At 61.5% G+C, this 18,966-nt stretch overlaps 1 protein-coding gene across 1 annotated transcript; it reads right to left on the reverse strand.

The window, feature by feature from the left end:
- Positions 1 to 498: 498 nt before the first annotated feature.
- Positions 499 to 18,762, reverse strand: EVPL (envoplakin). Its single transcript, XM_086356186.1, has 22 exons — positions 18,433 to 18,762; positions 15,996 to 16,095; positions 15,253 to 15,407; positions 15,012 to 15,138; positions 13,891 to 14,016; positions 13,651 to 13,689; positions 13,388 to 13,549; positions 13,194 to 13,301; positions 12,923 to 13,018; positions 11,481 to 11,606; positions 10,453 to 10,599; positions 9,993 to 10,147; positions 9,730 to 9,827; positions 9,265 to 9,437; positions 7,829 to 8,007; positions 7,602 to 7,740; positions 7,280 to 7,473; positions 6,780 to 6,930; positions 5,533 to 5,616; positions 5,294 to 5,404; positions 5,103 to 5,195; positions 499 to 4,190 (listed from the first exon to the last, which is right to left on the reverse strand). The coding sequence occupies exons 1-22, from the start codon at positions 18,528 to 18,530 to the stop codon at positions 750 to 752; spliced, it is 6,102 nt and encodes a 2,033-aa protein (XP_086212312.1). The 5' UTR covers positions 18,531 to 18,762; the 3' UTR covers positions 499 to 749.
- Positions 18,763 to 18,966: the final 204 nt, after the last annotated feature.

The following is an 18,966-nucleotide window of genomic DNA, read 5'->3' on the forward strand; positions in this document are numbered from 1 at the left end:
CCTGAGCTGGCTGTGGGGAGGCCCTGATCCTCCAAGACGTGCCCCTGTCAGGTCCTTCCCGGAGTGAAAGGAGCCACTGTCCTCTGAAAGTCCCCGTTCCCAGCAGGGCCAGCTGGGTGTGTCCACTCCCCACCTAGGAGTGCCATCCCTCCTGCTCACGCCCCAGAAAAATCGACTCTGTTCTCAAACGAGAACAAGACACCAGGAGAAACCAGCCAAAAGATGTAGACTGACCGGGCAGATGAAAATGTGTACTTCCACTTACCACCTCACTCAACCCCCTCAAATTGTATGTAATTATATTATACCCTTAGGTTAATCATGTTTCAATGTTGGCTTGCAATTGGAATTATCTTTTTTTTGATCTGGCTATTGATTGTGAAAACTGATAAACATCTTTTACTATTCTTTACATATTTACTATAAATACATAATAACTGATAAACATATCTTACTATCTTTTACATATTTACTAAAAGAGAATAAAAAAAAAAGACACCAGGAGAATTCGTTTATTGGAAGCACAGGGTGAGGGAGGAGCCGGGAAAGCAGAGCTGCTGGCTCAGGGGATGGGTCAGGGGATACCAGAGTTACGGGAGGGAGTCCAACACCAAGAACGTTTGAGAAACAGAACGTCGACGAGACAGAGGGAAGACCCACTCCCCTGGGTTAAGCTGCTCTGGGGGCCGGGGGTGCGTGCATCCTCCCCTCCCCATCCCCAATCACTCCCCGTGACTGCTCGGCCCCCGTCAACGCAGGGAGCGCGGGACAGTGGGGGAGGCCGAGCGGTAGCAGCGGTACCCCTCTAGCGAGGCTGGGAGGAGCAGCAGGCCGCTCAGGGGGTCCTTCCGGCAACGCCCCATGGCCTCCCTGTAGCTCAGTCGCTCCTTGGAAATGGGATCTGTCAAGTCCTTCTCGTAACTGGCCTCGTCTTGCAGGAGCTGGGCCAGCTCCTCGCTGATCATGCCAGAGAGCACAGCCTGAGCCACGGGGATGCGGCCGGTCTTCTTGGGGTCGATGAGCCCCCCGGTCAGGTGCTGCACCCGCAGGTGTGGGAGCACGCTTTCCTGGGGCATCCAGCCCTTCTGGACGGCCTCGCCCACCGACAGCCTCTTCTTGGTCACGGGGTCCTCAATGCCCGTGAAGGCCTTCTGTGCGTTGAGCAGCCTCTGGGTTGAGCCGCTCTCGATCAGCCCCCGCTCCACCGCCTTGTGCACGGAGTAGCGCTCCCGGCTCAGGAGGTCCACGATGCCCCCTGTGGCCGCCTGAGCCTCCAGCAGCTTCTGCCCGGTGATGGGGTCCAGCATGTTCTTGGCCACGGCCGTCTTGATGGTGCACTTGTTGTCTGTGGTCGTGTCATAGACGCCAGCGATGGGGAAGCTGTCCTCGCTAAGCCCGAGAGAGAAGCTGGGGGAGAAGAGACTGGTGCTCTGGGAGGCCGGGGAGGCGAGCGGGGACTTGGAGATGATGGCGCCGATGGAGAGGGAGGGGCAGGGCTTGGTCTCCCCGGCCACGAGCAGAGCGAATTCGCTGATGGGGAGCTGGCCATCCTTGTAGAGATGGTACTCCTCTTTGGAGATGCGCCGGCTGCGCAGGGCGGCCTCGATGGAGTACTGTTTCCCGCTCTTGCGGTCCAGGAGCACAGACTCCTCCCCGTGGGGGCCCGAGGTGGTGACCTCCTCCCAGTCACACTCGAGATCCTGCAGCTGGAGGTACTGGCTTCGGTCAATGACGCCCCTCTTGTAGGCCTCGTACGGGGACATGTCCTTCCCCGTCTCGGGCTCCAGGATGGAGATCTTGGTGGAGATGTTGGTCTCTCGTGTCTGGGTCTCCTGGTTGAGCTCCTCCCGGCTCACCTGGGTGTGGAGGTCCCGCAGGGTCCGCTCCTTCTCATAGATCCGGTCCTTCTCGCGGAGGATGGCCGACTCGAGCTGCGAGAGTTCCTGGCCCCGCTGGGCTGCCCTCTGCCGCTCGCTCTCCGTCTTCTGGCTGAGCAGCTTGGACTCCTCCTGCAGGCGCAGCACCCGCTGCTGCTTCTGCCTTTCCAGCTCCCGCAGCTCCTGCTGCAGCTGCCTGCACTCCTGGCTTGCCCGGTCCCGGGTCTTCTGGAGCTCGGCCTCCTCCCGAGCCCAGGTCCTCCCCAGCGCCTCGGCCCGCTCCACCCGCTCCCGCAGGCGCCTCACCTCCTCCTCCCGGCTCTCCCGGGCCGCGCGCTCCCGGTTGAGCGCCTCCCACACCCGGGCACGCTCTCCCTCCAGCATGGGGTCCTTCTCCACCCTGATCACTTCCTTGTAGATGGTCTTCTCCTGCAGCTTCGTCTTCTGGAGCACGTCGATCTGCACCTGAAGGTTCTTGCACTCCCGATGCACCTCGGTCGCCTGGGTCTTCTCCTGGGCCAGGTCTTGCCGGAGGGCCGCCGTGGACTTCTCCAGGTCCGGGTCCTTCTCCAGCTGGACTACCTCCTCCATGATGATCTTCTCCTGCACTGCTGGAGGCCGCTTCTCCAGCTCCTGGAGCTTCAGGGTCAGCTGCCGCAGCTCCCTCTCCACAGCCAGCTTCTTACTACGGTCCTCCCGGAAGCTGAGTCGGCCCTCGTCCTCCTGCACGGCGGCCCGCAGCTGCTGCACCTCCCGTTCCAGCTGCCGCCGCCGGCCAGCCTCCTCATCCAAGCTCTGGCTCAGCCGGCTGTGCTCCTCATGGAGCTTCGGGTCCTTCTGGGTGACCACCACCTCCTGCACCACCACCCTCTCCTCAGGCCGCCGCCTCTCCAGCAGCAGGTACTTGTTCTGCAGCTGGTGGACCGCGTCCTCGGCCGCCCGCCGCTTCTGAGTGGCCTCCCGCACCTCCTGGCGCAGCCGCTGGGCTTCCTGCTCCAGGACGGGGTCCTTCTCACGGCGCACCACCTCCTTGTTCACCGTCTTGGTCTCCACCTTGGAGCGTTCGCGCCGCCACTCGTCGCGCTCCCCCTGCAGCCGGATGAGCTGCTCCTGGGCCCGTCCACTGCCGTTGACCAGCTCATTGAGCTGGGCCTTCAGGCGGTCGATCTCCCGCAGCAGCTCGGGGTTCTTCTCGTGCCGCACCAGCTCCTGCGTCACCTCCTTGTACTCCACGGTGGGCTTCTGGGCCCGCAGCACCACCAGCTCAGAGAGCAGTCGCTCCACCTCCTGCTCCGTGCCATTCCTCTTGCGGCCAGTCTCCTGCAGCTCAGCCCGGAGCTGTGCGATCTCCCGCTCTGTCTCCGGGTCCACCCGGAAGGTCTCCTGTACGCGCTCCTGCAGATCCACCCGGGGCTTCTGCTTCTCCGCCGCGCTGTGCTTGCTGTGCAGCTCCTTCAGCTCCCTGGCCAGCACCTCGTTTTCACTCCTCTGCACCTCCAGGAGGCTCCTCAGCCTGGATGCCTCCTGGAGGAGCCTGGGGTCCTGTTCCACCTTCTTCACCTCCTTCACAATCACCTTGGGCTCCACAGTGCGGATTGCTGCCTCCAGCTCCACGACTCGAGCCTGCAGCTTGGCCACGGCATCCTCCGCCCCTTTCCGCTGGGCCACATCCTCCTGAATCTTCAGCCTCAGGGCCTGGGCTGCCTGGAGCATCTCCAGGTCCTTCTCCACCTTGACCACTTCTTTCACCACGACTGTCTCTTTCACGTTCACCTCCTTCTGCTCAAGGGCCAGCAGCTCTGCCTTCAGTGCCTCCAGCTGGGCCAAGACGGCGGTGTTCTCCTCTTGCAGGAGCTGGAGCTCACTCTTGAGCTGGGCTGCCTGGCTGTCCAGGCCGGGGTCCCTCTCGATCTGGGTGACCTCCTTGGTCAGCAGGTGAGGTTCCGTGGCCTTCCTCTGGCTCTCCAGCTGCATGACCTTCTGGGCCACTGCCTCCAGGTCTGCCTGCAGGCCAGCCCGCTTCTTGCCCTCGTCCTCCACCTGGGACTTCACCCTGGACAGGTTGCTCTCCAGCTGGGGATCCCGGTAGAACTCCACCACTTCCTTCTCCTCCAGTTTCTCCACGGGCCGCTGGGTCTTCAGCTGCAGCAACTGGCTCCTCTGCTCCTCCAGCTCGCGTTGTACCTGGGCCACCCGCTTCCTCTCCTCCTCTAGCTGGGACCTCAGGGCCTCTGACTTCCTGCCCCCCCGGGCTGGGCTCTCAGACCCCTGCTGGGCGTTAGGTGTCACCTGGATGTCCTCATTGAGCTCTTTCTGCAGAGGAAGAGGGGAGAGTCCTGGGGTAAAGGGAGGAAAGGGATAAGCCCCTGCCCAAAGACCCTGACGCTGGGAAAGATTGAGGGCAGGAGGAGAAGGGGCGATAGAAGATGAGATGGCTGGATGGCATCAGCAATTCAATGGACATGAATTTGAGCCAACTCCAGGAGATGGTGAAGGACAGAGAAATCTGGCATGCTGCAGTCCGTAGGGTCACCAAGAGTCCGATATTAAGCGACTGAACAACTGAACAACAACACCCCACCCTCCTGAGATCAGGACCCTTCCCTGCTTTCTGAGACTTCCCAGTAGGTCCTGGGAGGTGGAACTGAGATCTGAGGTGTTCGAAGGTAGGATTTTTACGAGGCTTCATCAATGTCCAGTGTGCTAGGATATAAGGCAGTGTTTAGGCTGCATTTGCACGAGAATGTGAAAGTAAGAAGATCCTCCCTTCCCAACCTTTCCCTGCTCCCCTTCCTCCCAGGCTCCCAGAAATGGGCCTGTGCTCCTCTGGGGCATCCTGGGATACACCTCTGGGTGGGAGGAGGCTGGCCAGTTCCTTGGCCACTCACCAAGAGTCGTGGAGAGCTCCCAGCTTCTGGTCTCCCAGGGATGGAGACCTAGGTGGCCTCTTGCCCATGAGGGCTGGGTTCTGAGGCTGAAGACTGCGGGATTTTCTCCTGTCCCCACCGGGGTGCTGCCCAGGGGCTAAGCTGTGACTACACTGAGTGACATCTCCTGGTACTAACTCTGAGATGGAAGCCAGCCTGGAAGGGCTGCTGGGGGAGGCAGAGAGCCGCACCTCCCTCAGGCCGCTGAGCCTGTCCCGGGGCTGAGTGTGAGCAGGTAGGAAAGTCTGCCCGGTCAACCACCCGCCCAGGCTGCCTAGGGTGGGCATCACCCCCATACCTTCTCCAGAATCTTTCTGGCAAATTCCAGCTGGTGCAGTTGCTGCTGGTGGGCAGCTGCCACCTCAGTGTAGGCCTTCGTCAGGTTCTTCTCCTGGAGAGGCCAAGGGAGGGGGTGCGCCAGCGTCAGCTCCTCCCTCAGAGGCTGCAGAGCTGGCAGCCCGGGAATGAGGAACAAAGAGCCCGGCTCACCTGGGCTTGGATGCTGTTCTGCAGGGGCGCAACTCGGGGTCTCTTGGGGGCTGATCCCACCTGGGTGGGCTCCAGGGAACCTCGGTAGGTGTCTGCCTGCAGCTCATAGTCCTGAGCAGGTGGGGAAGGACATAGACTGGCTGTCAGTGGGGGGAGCTAGGGGAGGGGGAGTAGGGGACTGGCGGAAGGAGGGAGGGGGAGGGGGAGATAAAGAGGGAGGAGCTGAAGGGACTGCTTACCTGGAGGGCCACCTGCAGGTGCTGGGAGAGGCGGGACGCCGTGGCCCTGTCCTGCTTGCGGCCCTGGATCTCCTGCAGCAGTCTCTGCCAGGGCAGGAGGGAGGGTCAGGGGACCCCCGCTCACCTGGGCTCGCCTCCAGGCCCGCGGGCAGCAAACAGCACCCAGGGGCAGCAAGCGCTCTGTGGGAAGCTGCCTTCCACCACCCCACCCCCACCCCCAGCCGTGACCCACTGCAGCCTCTGCTCGAAACATCTCACCCCCAATACACACATACTGGTCACACTACTTAGGCCTTAGGCCTGAGGCTCAGTGTCAGTTCCTTCCAGACCACTTGCCCTGACCCCATGGGTGTCCTTACAAAGGGCTCCCACAGCACTGGCTTCTCCACCAAAGCACTTATCAGCATCATGGCCTGAGACGCACTGGCCTCCCCCCAAAACTGCAGGCTGCCTGAGGGCAGGCTGTACCCAGCCCCTTTTCATTACCAGCATGTATGATGCTGGGAAAGACTGAAGGCAGGAGGAGAACGGGACAACAGAGGATGATTTGGTTGGACAGCATCACTGACTCAATGGACATGAGTCTGAACAAACCCCAGGAGATAGAGAAGGACAGGGAAGCCCGGCGTGCTGCAGTCCACGGGGTCACAAAGAGCCAGACATGGCTTAGTGACTGAGCAGCAGCAGCAGCAATAGTAAGGAGGTATGAGGAAGAGGATGCTTAGGAGTTGGTACCTCCAGGAACACAAAGCCCACTGCCCACCTCGGGCCAAACAGAGAAGGGCTGGCTGTTTTCCTAGACAAAGTGAAAGTGAAAGTGAAGTCTTTCAGTCGTGCCCAACTCTTTGGGACCCCATGGACTGTAGCCTACCAGGCTTCTCCGTCCATGGAATTTTCCAGGCACGAATACTGGAGTGGGTTGCCATTTCCTTCTCCAGGAGATCTTCCCGACCCAGGGATTGAACCCAGGTCTCCCGCATTGTAGGCAGACCCGTTACTGTCTGAGCCACCGTGGACAAAGTGTAGCATTTTGAGTGGCGCGGGTGGTGGTGAAGGAAGCAAAGCCTCTGGGGTCTGAGCTTTGAGGTCATTAAAACACTGGCCACTAGAGGGCGGGCCACACGCGCACAGGCTGCTCTCCCTGTTAGGAAGGCGGCCAGGGAACTGGGCCTGGCTTGAGGGCTCAGCTCTGGGTAAGAGGCAAGGGGAGAGGCCGGCCCACACCCCCTGCAGCCCCAGCTCCTCACCTTCTGCGCCTGCAGCTTGTAGGCGATCTGGCTGGGCCCGTCGCTGGGCCGCACCTTGTTGTGGGGCAGGCGCTCCAGCCACGCGTTCAGGTTGTCCGTGCAGTTCTTGAACTGCTGGTAGGTGAGGCCAGCATCCTGCATCATCTTCTCCCTGCAGGAGGAGGAGCAGAGGTGAGAGCGGCCCTCGGGGGGCAGGCGAGGGGTGTGCGGAGGAGGCTGGTGAGTTCCTCCGTCCCTGGGACAGGTCGGAAGGCCTGACTGACTCGCCATGCTGATCCTCTCAACTCTGGCTGGGTGGCTGGAGCCGGCCATTCAGAGATGGGCCGACACTTTGTACCAGGCACCACCTGGGAGGCTGACACCATTATCATCCCATTTTAGAGGAAAGAAGCCGAGCCTCAGAGAGGTGCGCTCACCCGTCTAAGGCCCCACAGCTCGTCAGCCACGGCCACCACGCACTGCAGGGCTGTGCTGTGAGCCCCAGCAGCCCGGCCACTCACCGCAGGTCCAACTGGTCCCCCACGGCGTGGTAGCGGTCGGTGAGGGCCCGCACCTGGCGCTGCTGGTGAGGCAGGTCTTTGCAGAACTCGCAGAAATTGTTCTGCAGTGCGCTGCACATATGCTCGACAGCCTTCAGCTGGCGGTGTAGCCCGAGCACACAGGCCTGCTGCTCCAGAAGCTCCCTCCGCCGGCGCTGAGGCAGGAGGGGACACAACGTACCTTTGTGGTTCGGTTGGATGCCAGGCCCACCCTCCACTTACCCCCCAGCTCCTGGGTCAGCCTGCACCCCCACTCCTGCCAGGAGGCCGCCCAGCGCCTCACCTTCAGCTCGCTGACCCTCTCCTGCAGTGCACCCGGGCCTGCGGGGATGGGGGCCTCCTGTGCCAGGGCAGACTCGAAGCCTCGGATGACCTTGTCTGCATCCCGGATCTGCCGCTCCAGACCCAGGGCGGCCTTGGCTCTGTCGCAAGAGGAGGCCCAGGGTCGGACACCTCCTTGGCCGCACCCCCGAGGCCTTGCCCAGCGGCCCCCACCTCCAGAGCACTCACTTCTCCCCGTAGAGGCTGCAGAGAACCTGCACATCCCTGTATTTGTTCTTGACGCTGTTGAGGACCACGGGCAGATGCAGGGCAGTGGGCCCTGAGGGCTGCCCCGACAGAAACGCCTCACACTTCTGCTGGGCTGCCTCCTTCTCGGCTCCCAGACTCTGCAGCCGCTGGGCCGTGCCCTGGGGTGCATCAGGGGTCTCAGGATCTCTGGTTCTGGGCAGGTGGCTTCCATCCAGCCCTCCCGCTATGTCAACCTAACTCTGCTTGCGAGGCCTCCAAAATGTGGTATGGACATGCTCGGGCTCAGTTTCCAGGTAGATGACCGTAGGCAGGTCAACCTCTCTGACCCTCAGTCTCCTCATCTACAAATGCTTGATGGGAGGATGAAATGAGACCCTGTGAGTCAGGAGCTGCCGCCCACCTTGGTCTTCACGTCACTGTCCTGTTCTCAAAACCTTCAGTTCCCTGCCCCCTCCCCCCAGTCAAGCAGCAAAGCCCTAGCTCCACCCACTTGGGATTATGATTTTGTCAATTCTTTTATCAGTTATTCACTCATCGATTCCCTGGTCCATTAGTGCTGGCTCCACACCACATATTGCCCACCTTCCAGGCTAACTGGACCCCCAACACCTCTGATGTGGAAGAGGACCTTCAAAACCCAAGGACCGGGGACTTCCCTGGCAGTCCAGTGGTTAAGACACTGCGCTTCCCCAGCAGAAGGCATGGGTTCGCTCCCTGGTCGGGGAAATAAGGTCCTGCCCAGGGTAGTGGTAACCTGGGCCCAGCATGGGCAGAGGTATTGTCCAGGCTGTCACCCCACAGTGCCTCCTTCTGCCACTCCTCCTTCCTTGCCTGGCCCCCCAGGACCCCAGCTGAAACACCTCTCCCACCTCTGGAGCCCTGCCTCCCCTGGTCGGGCCCCTGACCAAGCTAAAACACCCCAGAACGTGGCGGAGTGAAGAAGACCGAGGTGCACAATCATGAACAACATGCTTCACATTTTAAAAGCCAAATCCAAACAATATATCTGAGTAGAAACCGGTTTGGAAGGACACAACCCAAACTTCTCCCCCCGACCCCCCACCCCCGGGTGTGGGGAAGGGGTGGCTTTCACCGCTAGCATTTCTGAGTCCTTCTGTGACCGCGTTTACACCCCTGCACTCTCTCCAGGGAGGCTCCCCGTCAGCCACCCCGGAGATACCGCCCCTAGGATGCTGCAAGCCCATTTTCAGGGATGAGGAAACCAAGGCCCAGAGAGGTTAAGCGAATTGCCCAGAGTCACAGAGCAGGTCAGGTGAAGAGCCAGGATGGGAAGGAGCCTGAGGGAGCCCTGGACTGTCTGCTCACTTCTTCCACCTCGGGGGCCTGCGGCTGCCCCCACAGCTGCCTCCCCAGGGCTGGACCATTTTTTATCCCAGCTGCCCTGGCTCACCCACCTGGTGGTTCTGGATGCGGCCCTCGAGGTCCTCGAGTGGTGTGGTGCGGCTCAGCGGGGCCCGTGCCCAAGCCAGCAGCTGCTTCTCTATCTGCCCCAGGTCCTCCTCCAGCCGGGTCATCTGTGTCAGGAGCTTCTGGGCCTGTGGGTCGGGTGGGCCCGAGCTGCTTGGAGCTGGGGGAAGAGAGTGCCTCTGAGGGTCCAGGGCCTGCCTCGTGTCTGCCTGCCTGCCTGCCTGCTGGGCCCCTCCATGAGCCCCTGCAGAGGGTCCCGGGTGGGGGAGGGTGGTGGGCAGGGCCTCACTGAGGGAGGGACATCAGGCTTGCCAACCCAGGGAATGGAACCCCCAGATCAGAGCCTTTAATTCAGGGTCACCCCCTGCCCGTGGCAGCCCCTGGGTGACCAGAGTAGGCATCTACTCCTATTTCAACAACGCCTCCCTCTTTCCCTGGCCATCCCTCAGTACCCTGCTGGCTGGGCCGTAAGGGCTCCTTGGCACTGGCCTTCAGGCGGCTCTGGACTGCGGTCAGTTTCTGCTTCAGTGCCTGCAGCTCCGAGGCAAGCCTGGAACAAGGGGGCGGTCAGAGAAGGACATTCCTCCATGCTCTCCCCCAGCCCCCGCAGTCACACATTTAGGCAAAGGGCAGGCGACGGCCTCAAACCGCAGGGCCTGGTCTGGGTGGGTCCACAGCCTGCCTCCTGCCCCCCTGGGTCCCCAGGAGGACCCACCCGGAGGCCCTGGCCACGGCTTCAGGGTCCGGAGCTGGGATGCAGAAGCAGGCGGCTGGGGCCCGCTTGGGCTCGCCTGCCTGGCCCTGGACCACCCAGGTGTGTGGGTCAGTGTTGTCCACCAGTGTATACTGCTCACCCCGCAGCAGCTGCACCTGTTGGGGCACGGAGGGGGCGGGGAGGTGGGGGAGGGGCCATGCAGGCCTAGGGGCCAGGCTGGAGAAGGGATCGAGGCCCAGCAGAGGCCAGTAGGGTAGGGGCTAGGGACGGGGCCAGGGAGGGACAGGAAGTGCCGGGGTCAGGACAGGGACGGGCCAGGGGCTGGACAGGGCTTGGAGCGGGTGGTGCTGGAGCAGGGGTGGGGCAGGGCATTGGCTGGAGTGGGTAAGAGGGGGCAGGGGAGGGAGGGGGTGGCAGGGGTGGGGCAGGTGGGCCCGGAGGATCCAAGTGGAGACTGTACTTCTCCTGAGTCCCAGTCACAGATGCTGTCCACACGCAGGGGCTGCAGGGGCAGGTTCCTTCTCTGGGGCAGAGGGGCCACCCCCTGGCTCTGCAGCTGCAGGTCCTTGAGAGTCTTTTCGGCCATGGTCAGCTGCTTCTCCTCTGCCTGCAGTGACCCAGGCAGTGGAGGCTCAGACCAACCCCCCTGTGCCCCCCAGGAGGGCCAGGAAGGGGTCCTGGCCGTCATGAAGACAGGGTCTCTTAGCAACGTAAAGCGAGCCCCTCCCCAGGCACCCAGGATCCTAGAGTCTGCTGGTTGGGGTGGGGCAGGCGGCTGCCCAGCAACCAACCCCCAGGCCAGCAGAGTGGGAACTGGAGGGGTGTCGGAGCTCTTCTGGGCAGTCCCTGCCACACTGTGTGTGCATGCGTGCGAAGTCACTTCATCGTGTCTGACTCTGTGTGACCCCGTGGACTGTAGCCTGCCATGCTCCTCTGTCCACGGGATTCTCCAGGCAAGAATACTGGAGTAGGTTGCCATGCCCTCCTCCAAGGGATCATCCCCACCCAGGGATCGAACCCACATCTCTTATGTCTCCTGCATTGGCAAGCAGGAGGGCTTCCCTGGTGGCTCAGCTGGTAAAGAATCTGCCTGCAATACGGGAGACCTGGGTTCCATCCCTGGGTTGGGAAGATCCCCTGGAGAAGGAAAAGGCTACCCACTCCACTGTTCTGGCCTGGAGAATTCCATGGACTGTATAGTCCTTGGGGTCACGAAGAGTCAGACACGACTGAATGACTTTCACTTTCTTTACCACTAGCGCCACCTGGGAAGCCCTGTCACGTTACAGGCGAGGAAACTGAGATCCAGAGGTGGGAAGGGCTTGCAGCTGACAGACCAGGCTCCTCCAGCTGCAGTGAAGCCCCTCCTCCCGCCCTCAGGGCAGGGGATCCAGGCAGGACTAAGCACCCTGGAGGCATGAGGCCCAGACACCCAGGCCCGCCCGGTGCCCAGGAGCGGCTACGGGGAGGGGCCGGGGGCCATCTCACCTCCAGCTGCCGCAGCATCTCCATTAGAGCACCAGGTGGGCCCTCCGGGGCAGGGCTGTACTGGCTGTCCAGGCTGGAGTTGAGCTTTGCCAGGGTCTGGCTGACAGAATCCGCCTCTTCCTGGAACTGAGGTCGGTGGGTGGTCAGGGGCGGAGCTGGGGCACTTACTGCCCACCACCCTGCAAACCAGCTAAACCCAAACTGGCTGAACCCAAAGTGCCACTCGCCGTCGGCCTTTCTACCCAGGCAGTGGGACCTTCCAACTGAAGCGCTCGGCAAATCAGGTATTTGGGGGTCACTGAACTTAATTTCTTTTAGTGTCGTAAAACACGTTGTTTTTCGTCCTTCCTGCACAGATGACGGGCAGTGCCCCTCCTGGAGGACTCGCTCCAGCACCTGGAGTCCTGGCTGGGATCCAGGGGTGGGTGCCCAGGGCGTCTCTGAGCAGAAGCTACGCGTGTGCTTTAAAGAGACAGCCCACAGTTGGGTGACACCACGGGATTCTCCTCAGTGGATGTGCTAACGTATAGTGGATATATAGGAAAATGTCCTTAATAAAAAAGAAAAAAGGGAAAACTTTTGGCTTCTTTTTTCCTCAAAGTCTATAAACCATTTTACTTGGAAACTACCAAAAAAACCCCAAAAAAAGTCCTACTGGGCATTCCCTGGCGGCCCAGTGCTTAGGTCTCAGCACTTTCACTGCCATGGACCTGGGTTCAATCCCTGTTGGGGAACTATGATCTCACAAGCTGTGTGGTACAGCCAAAAAAAAAAAAGTCCCCATTGTGGATATATATTTTTAATATTTTTTGTTTTCAAAACAACCAAAAATTGTCTTTTTATAGACAGGACTGTTGTCTATTATAGTCTGTTATATCAATGTTTCTCAACCCTTGTTTCATTATTGAACCTTCTAAGGAGCTTTAAAAAAAAATTTTTTTTTAAATTAATTTACTTATCTGGCTGTGTGGGTCTTAGTTGTACATGTGGGATCTTTAGTTGCAGCGTTAGAACTCTTACTTGCATGAGACATAGTTCCCTGATCAGAAAGTCAACCCCGGGCCCCCTGCATTGGGAGTGCAGAGTCTTAACTGCTGGGGCACCAGAGACGTACCTTTGAGTAACTTTTCCCTTTTTTTGTCCTTACTTTCCCCATCATTGACATGAAATGTTAATATCACAGATATTCTGTATATCATTTACATATGCATATTTGTGACTTATTTTTTATGAAAAAAAAAAGTTCTTTTTTTTTCACTTTCAAGAACAAACATTCACACCCCCAGGAGTGACGTCACCCTGTCGCGAATTCGTGGGTGACATCGTTTTCCTCTGGGACCCAGTCACAACGATGCACCTCTGTCGTTTTTATGAGGTGCCTTGGCCCCCGAGATGCCCATCGTGCCTTCCCGCCCGGCCCTGCCCAGCCCCGCCCGGCTCACCCTGCGGTAGTCCTCCATGTGCTGCAGCTGGCTCTCCTGGCAGATGCAAAGGTTCAGGAAGTTCTGCCACTCCACCTTTAGGGCCTCCTGGTGGGCCTGGGGGCAGCAGTGTGGAGCTCTCAGACGCGCCCGACATCGTCCGTCCACCCGCCCACCCACTCAGCTGGCCCTGCCCACTGCCCCTGCTGGCCCGGCCCGGTATCCCCAGCCTCCCCGGGAAGCTCCCTGACCGAGAGCCCCCAAGGCAGCGGGGAGTGTCCGGCCCTCGCACCTGGATGGGCCCCACGGCCGGATGCCCGAGCTCCACCATGCGCTCCCCGTCGTCCTCCAGCTGGTTCACGCGCTGCTCCTGGCTCAGCAGCTCGTGCTGCTTGAAGTGCTGGGAGAGGATCAAGGCGGGGGCGCTGGCGGTGAGGACCAGGCTGGCCTTGTCCCCCCACCCCACCCCCACCCGCCCCCGCTGACCTCGTACTCCCTCCGCACGCCCGCGGGGTCGGCCAGGTGGTCGCTCCAGTCTTGCTGGAGGATGCGCTGCTGCTGCTGGGCCAGGGCGTTCAGCTGGCGCGTGCAGCCCTGCAGGTGCGTGTACAGGCTGCCCAGGCTCTGCCCTCGCCATGAGGCCGCCTTCTGCGCTCGGATGTGGGGAGAGAGGCACCGTCAGGCTGCTCCCAGGAAGGCTGGCCTCGTCAACGGTGCAGGCAGCCCACCCAGCCCGCCCTGGGGCTCACCAGGAGGTCCCGGTATTGGCTCCGGATGGTGGCCGCGTCCTGTCTCGACCAAGGGGGAGAAAACACAGGCCCAGTGAGAGATGAGGTGCAGGGGAGAACGCACCCCACATCCCTGGGCCTCCCCTGCCCCTCCTCCATCCCCAGTCCCCGAGGACCAGCCAGACCTCGCTCAGGCTCTGATGGGAGAAAGGGAACCAGGGCTGGGGCCAAACAGGGGCGTGTGTCCGACGGCTCACCCACCGGCCCTACAAGGGTCCGCAGCTGCTGCCCGTAGGCCTCGATCTCCTTCTGCAGGATATTGTGTTCGGCGACCTGCTGCTCCAGCTCCGCCATGCCCGGCCCGTACTGGCCCTCGCAGACCTGCTTCTGCAGAAGAGCTGGCCACTCAGCTCTGGCGCAGGGCCTGGGGTGGGGAGCCCTGCACGCACCCAGCATCCCCCTCCACCCAGCATCCCCATCAGCAGGGGATGGAGCTGGTCATTTGGGCAGAAGGTGGACAGGCCAGGCACTGCCTGGGTGAATGGCTGCAGCTCACCCTGGGGCACGTGCTAAGTCACTTCAGTCGTGTCCGACTCTGTATGACCCCAGGGACTATAGCCCGCCAGGCTCCTCTGTCCATGGAATTCTCCAGGCAAGAATACTGGAGTGGGTTGCCATGTCCTTCTCCAGGGGATCTTCCCGACCCAGGGACTGAACCTGCCTCTCTTATGTCTCCTGCACTGGCAGGCGGGTTCTTTACCTCTAGCCCACATGGGACACCCTGGGGAACATGCTAGTCTCCAGTGACCCTGGCTGAGGCCTCAGGGTCACGTGACTGTGGATCCTGAATCCCACTGGTCCCCAGTCTCAAGGCTCAGCTCTGAAAATCTCCCTGCTCTGCCCTGCCTCCTGCCTGGACACCTGCAGCCTGGCTCCTGAGCCTGCACACACCCTGCCCTGTCCATGCCCTCCCCTGTCCCTCCAAAGAGTTGGACACGACTGAGCGACTGAACTGAACTCTCCCTTCATTGTCATCACGGCACCCCTTCTGTCGTGACAGCAAAGCACAGTTCCTCACCTGATGTTCCGGGGGCCCTTGACCTGGTTCTCCCTCCCTGCCCAGAAAAGACGTTTTTCCATCACACCGCAGGCTTCCTCCAGGCAGGAGCCTCTGTTCCTTTTTTCTGAAATATCCTTTCCTCACCACTTCACCTCATCCCAACCGAGCTCTCCCACCTGCAGGAAGCCCTCCATGATTGCATGGTCTCTTCTGCCCCCTCCCTTTTCAGAGACCCAGCCCCCACCCAGGTCCAAGGATGCATCAGCCCCTGCCGAAACGCAGCCCTGTGTCGCCCTCTGATGGCTGCTGGGTGACCCCTGACCTGCTTCTGCTCCAGCACCCTCGCCCAGTCGACCCTGGGCCCCACATCGGGCGGCAGCACCATCTTCTCGTACAGGGCGCGGTACTCGGCGCACTCCTGGGTCACCCGCTCGTGCAGCTGCTTGATGCTGCCAAGGAAGTGGCCAGCAGGTCGGAGCCGGGTCTGGGGCTCCCCCGGGACCCCCGGCGCCTCCATCCTGGACCCCAGCTCCTGCTGCTGCCACCCCCTGCCCCACACTCACTCCTTCTCGATCTCCTCGGCCTGTGGGTGCTTGAGCCGCTGGGCCTTGTCCACATCCAGGAAGAGGTCTTTCAGCAGCACCTCGGCCTCCTTTAGGCTGCGGCCCACCTCCTGCCGGTGCTGCAGGGCCTGGCGCTGCTCGCTGTGCTGCCGGTCCTGAGGCAGGGAAGGCATCCTTGCTGCTCGAGCCCCCCTGCCATCCCAGGGACCCTGGCCAACCTTGGCGCCCACACCGGGAGAGAGCGAAGTGTGAGCACCAGTGAGGCGGACTCAGGGACACAGGGGAGGTCCTCTGACCCCCCTGCAGGAACCAATCACGGAGGCCTTCCTGCAGGTGGGAGGGCTTTGGGGGATGGGGTGAAGTGGTGAGGACAGCACATTTCAGAAAAAAGGAACAGATGTTCCTGCCTAGAGAAAGCCTGGGGAGAAATGGAAAATGGGGTTTACTGAGCAGGTAGGCAGAACCAGGTCAAGGGCCCCCGGAACATCAGGTGAAGAGCTCTGCTTTGACGTCACTATAGAAGGGGTGCCGTGATGACGATGAAGGGACAGGGGAGGGCATGGCGGTGGGAACCCACCAGAGAAGGTGCGCCAAGCCCTCGCTTCCACTGTGTTTGGGGAGTGACCAGGGAAGGACAGGACTGTCTGTGTATCTTTACCAAGGCGAGTGGGCACCTCTGGGACCACCAGGCATGGCAACAAGTCTCTCACGCCCCCGCGCCCTGCCATCTTCCCCAGCTTCACCTGCTGCAGCTTCTTCTGGGTCTCCAGAATGTCCCTCTCCACCTGGTCGGCGTTGGCCTGCATGCGGGAGATCAGCAGGGCCAGCTCCTGAGTGGCAGCTCTGATGAGGGGTGGAGACAGAGGGCAGCCTGGTTGGCAAAGTTCCCTGTTTCCCTTGGGCAGAGGTCTGCCCACCTAGGTGGGATCCCCTGCCTGCACCCGCCCTGTCCTGCCCTACAGCTGAGCTCAGTGGCCTAGGAGGGTGGAGTCAAGACCTGGGGAGCCCTGGCCTCTCGGTAGGAATCTCTGTGAGCTACACAGTCCTGGGCAGGGGAGCTCTGCCTTCAGTGAGGGTTCAGAAAATGAGGGTCCTGAGTGTGGGTGGCACTGTGGAGCTGCCATCTCCCCCCATCAAGGAAGTGCCTCCCAACCCCACCCTGCTCTCTGCTGCTGCTTCAGGCTGGAGGGGAGGCAGCCCGCAGGGGAGCACATGACTCACTGGCTCAGCCCCTAATACCTGAGGCGGACAGCTGGATCCTGGGAGGGCTGGGTGAGCTGGCTGGGGGCAGGGGAACAGCACCAAGTCCCCCGGCTCAGCTTCCTCCCACGCCAGCCCCGTCCCCCTCCACTGCCCCAGGCTTTGCAGGGCCTGCCCGGGATTAGCAAGCTTGCAGAGGAGACACACAGCACCCGGTGGAGGAGGTGGGCCATGAGATTGCCAGGGAACCCCAACACTTTCCAGATTCGGGGGTTCAGAGCCCAAGCTTGGACCTGACTCGCTCCAGGTGGCACAGCCAGGAGGAGCAGAGGATGAGCCTGAACCGGGGTCCTTTCCCAGGGCCGTCTCCCAGCCTCTACAGGGTGCCAGCTGTGGGCTCCAGCTCACTCTCTGGGGCCTAGAGGGGCAAGCAGACCTAATAAGAATGTGGTCTAAGCCTCAGGAGCACAGCACCCTGTGAGGTCACCGTCCCTGCGGAGGGATGGCAACACGGGCTGGGCCTTGAACCAGGGGTCCAAGGAGAAGCCCCCTCCAAGCAGAAGGGCCGTGCCACAAAGAGACAGTCTGAAAGAACTCTGACCGGCAGCCTGGCTTTTATCTTCCTCTATCCCTGCAGCTGTGTGGTCTTGGGCAAGTTACTTAACCTCTCTGGGCCTAAGGCTCCTCACCTAGAGGCCAACGCTCTAGTATATCCACCTCCTCACCGTGTGACTGTGAAGAAAACTAGCGTCCTGTCAGCTCCCGTTAAGTGCTTGTTTTTACTCCTCTAAAGGGATCTGAAGGCTGGGACCTGTCCATTCTGTTTACGATGGCATCCGCAGGGCCTAGAGCAGCCCCAGCACACAGTAGGTGCTCCATAAATAGGCACACAGTAGGTGCTCCATAAATATGTGCTGAACAAATGGATTGCACGGGAGGGGACTGATGTGCCCTCCTGGGGCCGCCGCCCGAGGACAGGGCTGAGGGGAAGGAGATGACCGGGAGCCGCCCTGGGGCTGGGAGCTCCAGGTCCGGAATCCTGGGAGGGCTGCTCCCGCCGGGAGGAGCCCACTCCGCCCTGGGCAGGGCCCAAGCCCCAGGGGGGACAGGTCACTCCAGTGAGAGTCTTAGCCACCATCTTTCCTGTCCGCCCAGAAGCCCAGCCTGTGTCCTCGCCCTGATCCCTATCGGGTGCTGGGCCTTTCATCTCGGCCCCCACCTTCACACCCAGGACCCCGGGCGAACTGCTGCCTCCACCTAGCAGAGGGGGCTGACAGCCAGTGAGTGGAAGAAGGCTGCCCGAGCCTGTCTGCAGAGCGTGGGGCTCTGGGAGGGGGCGGCGGGCTGGGGACCCTGCAGAGAGCTGGGTGAACTGAGGAAGGCTCTGAGACATCCGTGGGCCCCTACTGCTTCCCCATAGCACCCCTCCACACACCCACCCGGTGAAGGAATCATCTCATCTCCGTAACAAAGCTCTCGAGGCCCAAGGTGCCAGCCGGTGGGGAAAGCCGCAGCCTGGACCTGGAGCAGCACAGCCCCGCCTCCCTGCCTCTGGGCACTCCGCAGCCCACCTCTTGGCTTCTCTGGCCTCAATCCTTCTGCCCACCCTGTGCCCAGGTCCCATGGGTCATCTCAGGATAAGTGGAGCCTAGAGGGCAGAGCCGTGGGTGGAGAGCCGTGCCCTCCAGCCTCCTCACCTCCCAGCAGAGGAGGAAAGCTCAGGCCCCTGCCTAGCATGTCTGTAGAGCCCTCAGGCTGCACCCCCCAGAACATGGGGAGCTCCAGGCCATGCCTGGGCCCCTGCCAGGGCTGGACCTGGGCCTGGGCCAGGAAGAGAGTCCACCCCCAGGCTCTTTAGCCTCAGGACACCAAATGCCAGCGCTGGGCTGGTCCCCGGCTCTGGCCGGCTGCCTCCAGGTGGCTGGAGCCCCTGGGTCTGGAGCCATCCTGGCTCCGGCCCCCACCCCCGGCCGCGCTCACCTGCTGTGCTTGTTGGGGGACCCCTTGGGGGAGCCTTTGGCCGGGGAGCCCTTGGGGGACCCCTTCCCCTGAGAGCTTTTGCTCAACCCCTTGAACATGGTCCTGAAGGCAGGCGCAGGCTCGGGCTGGGCTCGGCCAGTGAGGGCGGGTGGGCAGCGGGCAGTGGGCAGCGGGCGTGCGTCTTCGCTGGCTGCTCAGCTGGGCTCTGGCGAGGTGGGGCGGCTGGGCACCAGGCGGGCAGTTTCTGGGCGGGTCCTCCCTGCAGGTGAGGCGGTGAGGGGGCCAGGGCTGCGCACATGCACCCCCACTCCCCACACCACACTCTCGCCTGCTCCTGCACAACCAGTTTGGGAGGAAAGGGTACAGCCCAGAGGGCGGGGCGCCCGAGCCTGCCTGAGTCTCAGAGAAGGTTCAGACTTGTTACACCCAACGCCCAGAGCCAGAGGGAGCCAGCCGTGATCACGCCCAGACGGGGAAATAGCCGGGCCCAGGGGAGACAGGGCTCCAGACAGACGGACGCGCGTGTGCACACGC

Source organism: Bos grunniens, chromosome 19 (assembly GCF_055505025.1).
Source record: "Bos grunniens cultivar Pamir isolate PY7600 chromosome 19, Bosgru_T2T1.0, whole genome shotgun sequence".
Lineage (NCBI taxonomy): Eukaryota > Metazoa > Chordata > Mammalia > Artiodactyla > Bovidae > Bos > Bos grunniens.

What these genes read in the sequence shown, in the direction of transcription:
- EVPL (XM_086356186.1), bottom strand. Translation starts at nt 18,530, where the DNA reads ATGTTCAAGGGGTTGAGCAAAAGCTCTCAGGGGAAGGGGTCCCCCAAG. An exon ending in TGCGGACCCTTGTAGGGCCG is followed by an intron (nt 13,690 to 13,890) that starts GTGGGTGAGCCG and finishes TGGTCGAGACAG; the next exon opens with GACGCGGCCACCATCCGGAG. An exon ending in ACCTGCAGGTGGCCCTCCAG is followed by an intron (nt 5,405 to 5,532) that starts GTAAGCAGTCCC and finishes CCACCTGCTCAG; the next exon opens with GACTATGAGCTGCAGGCAGA.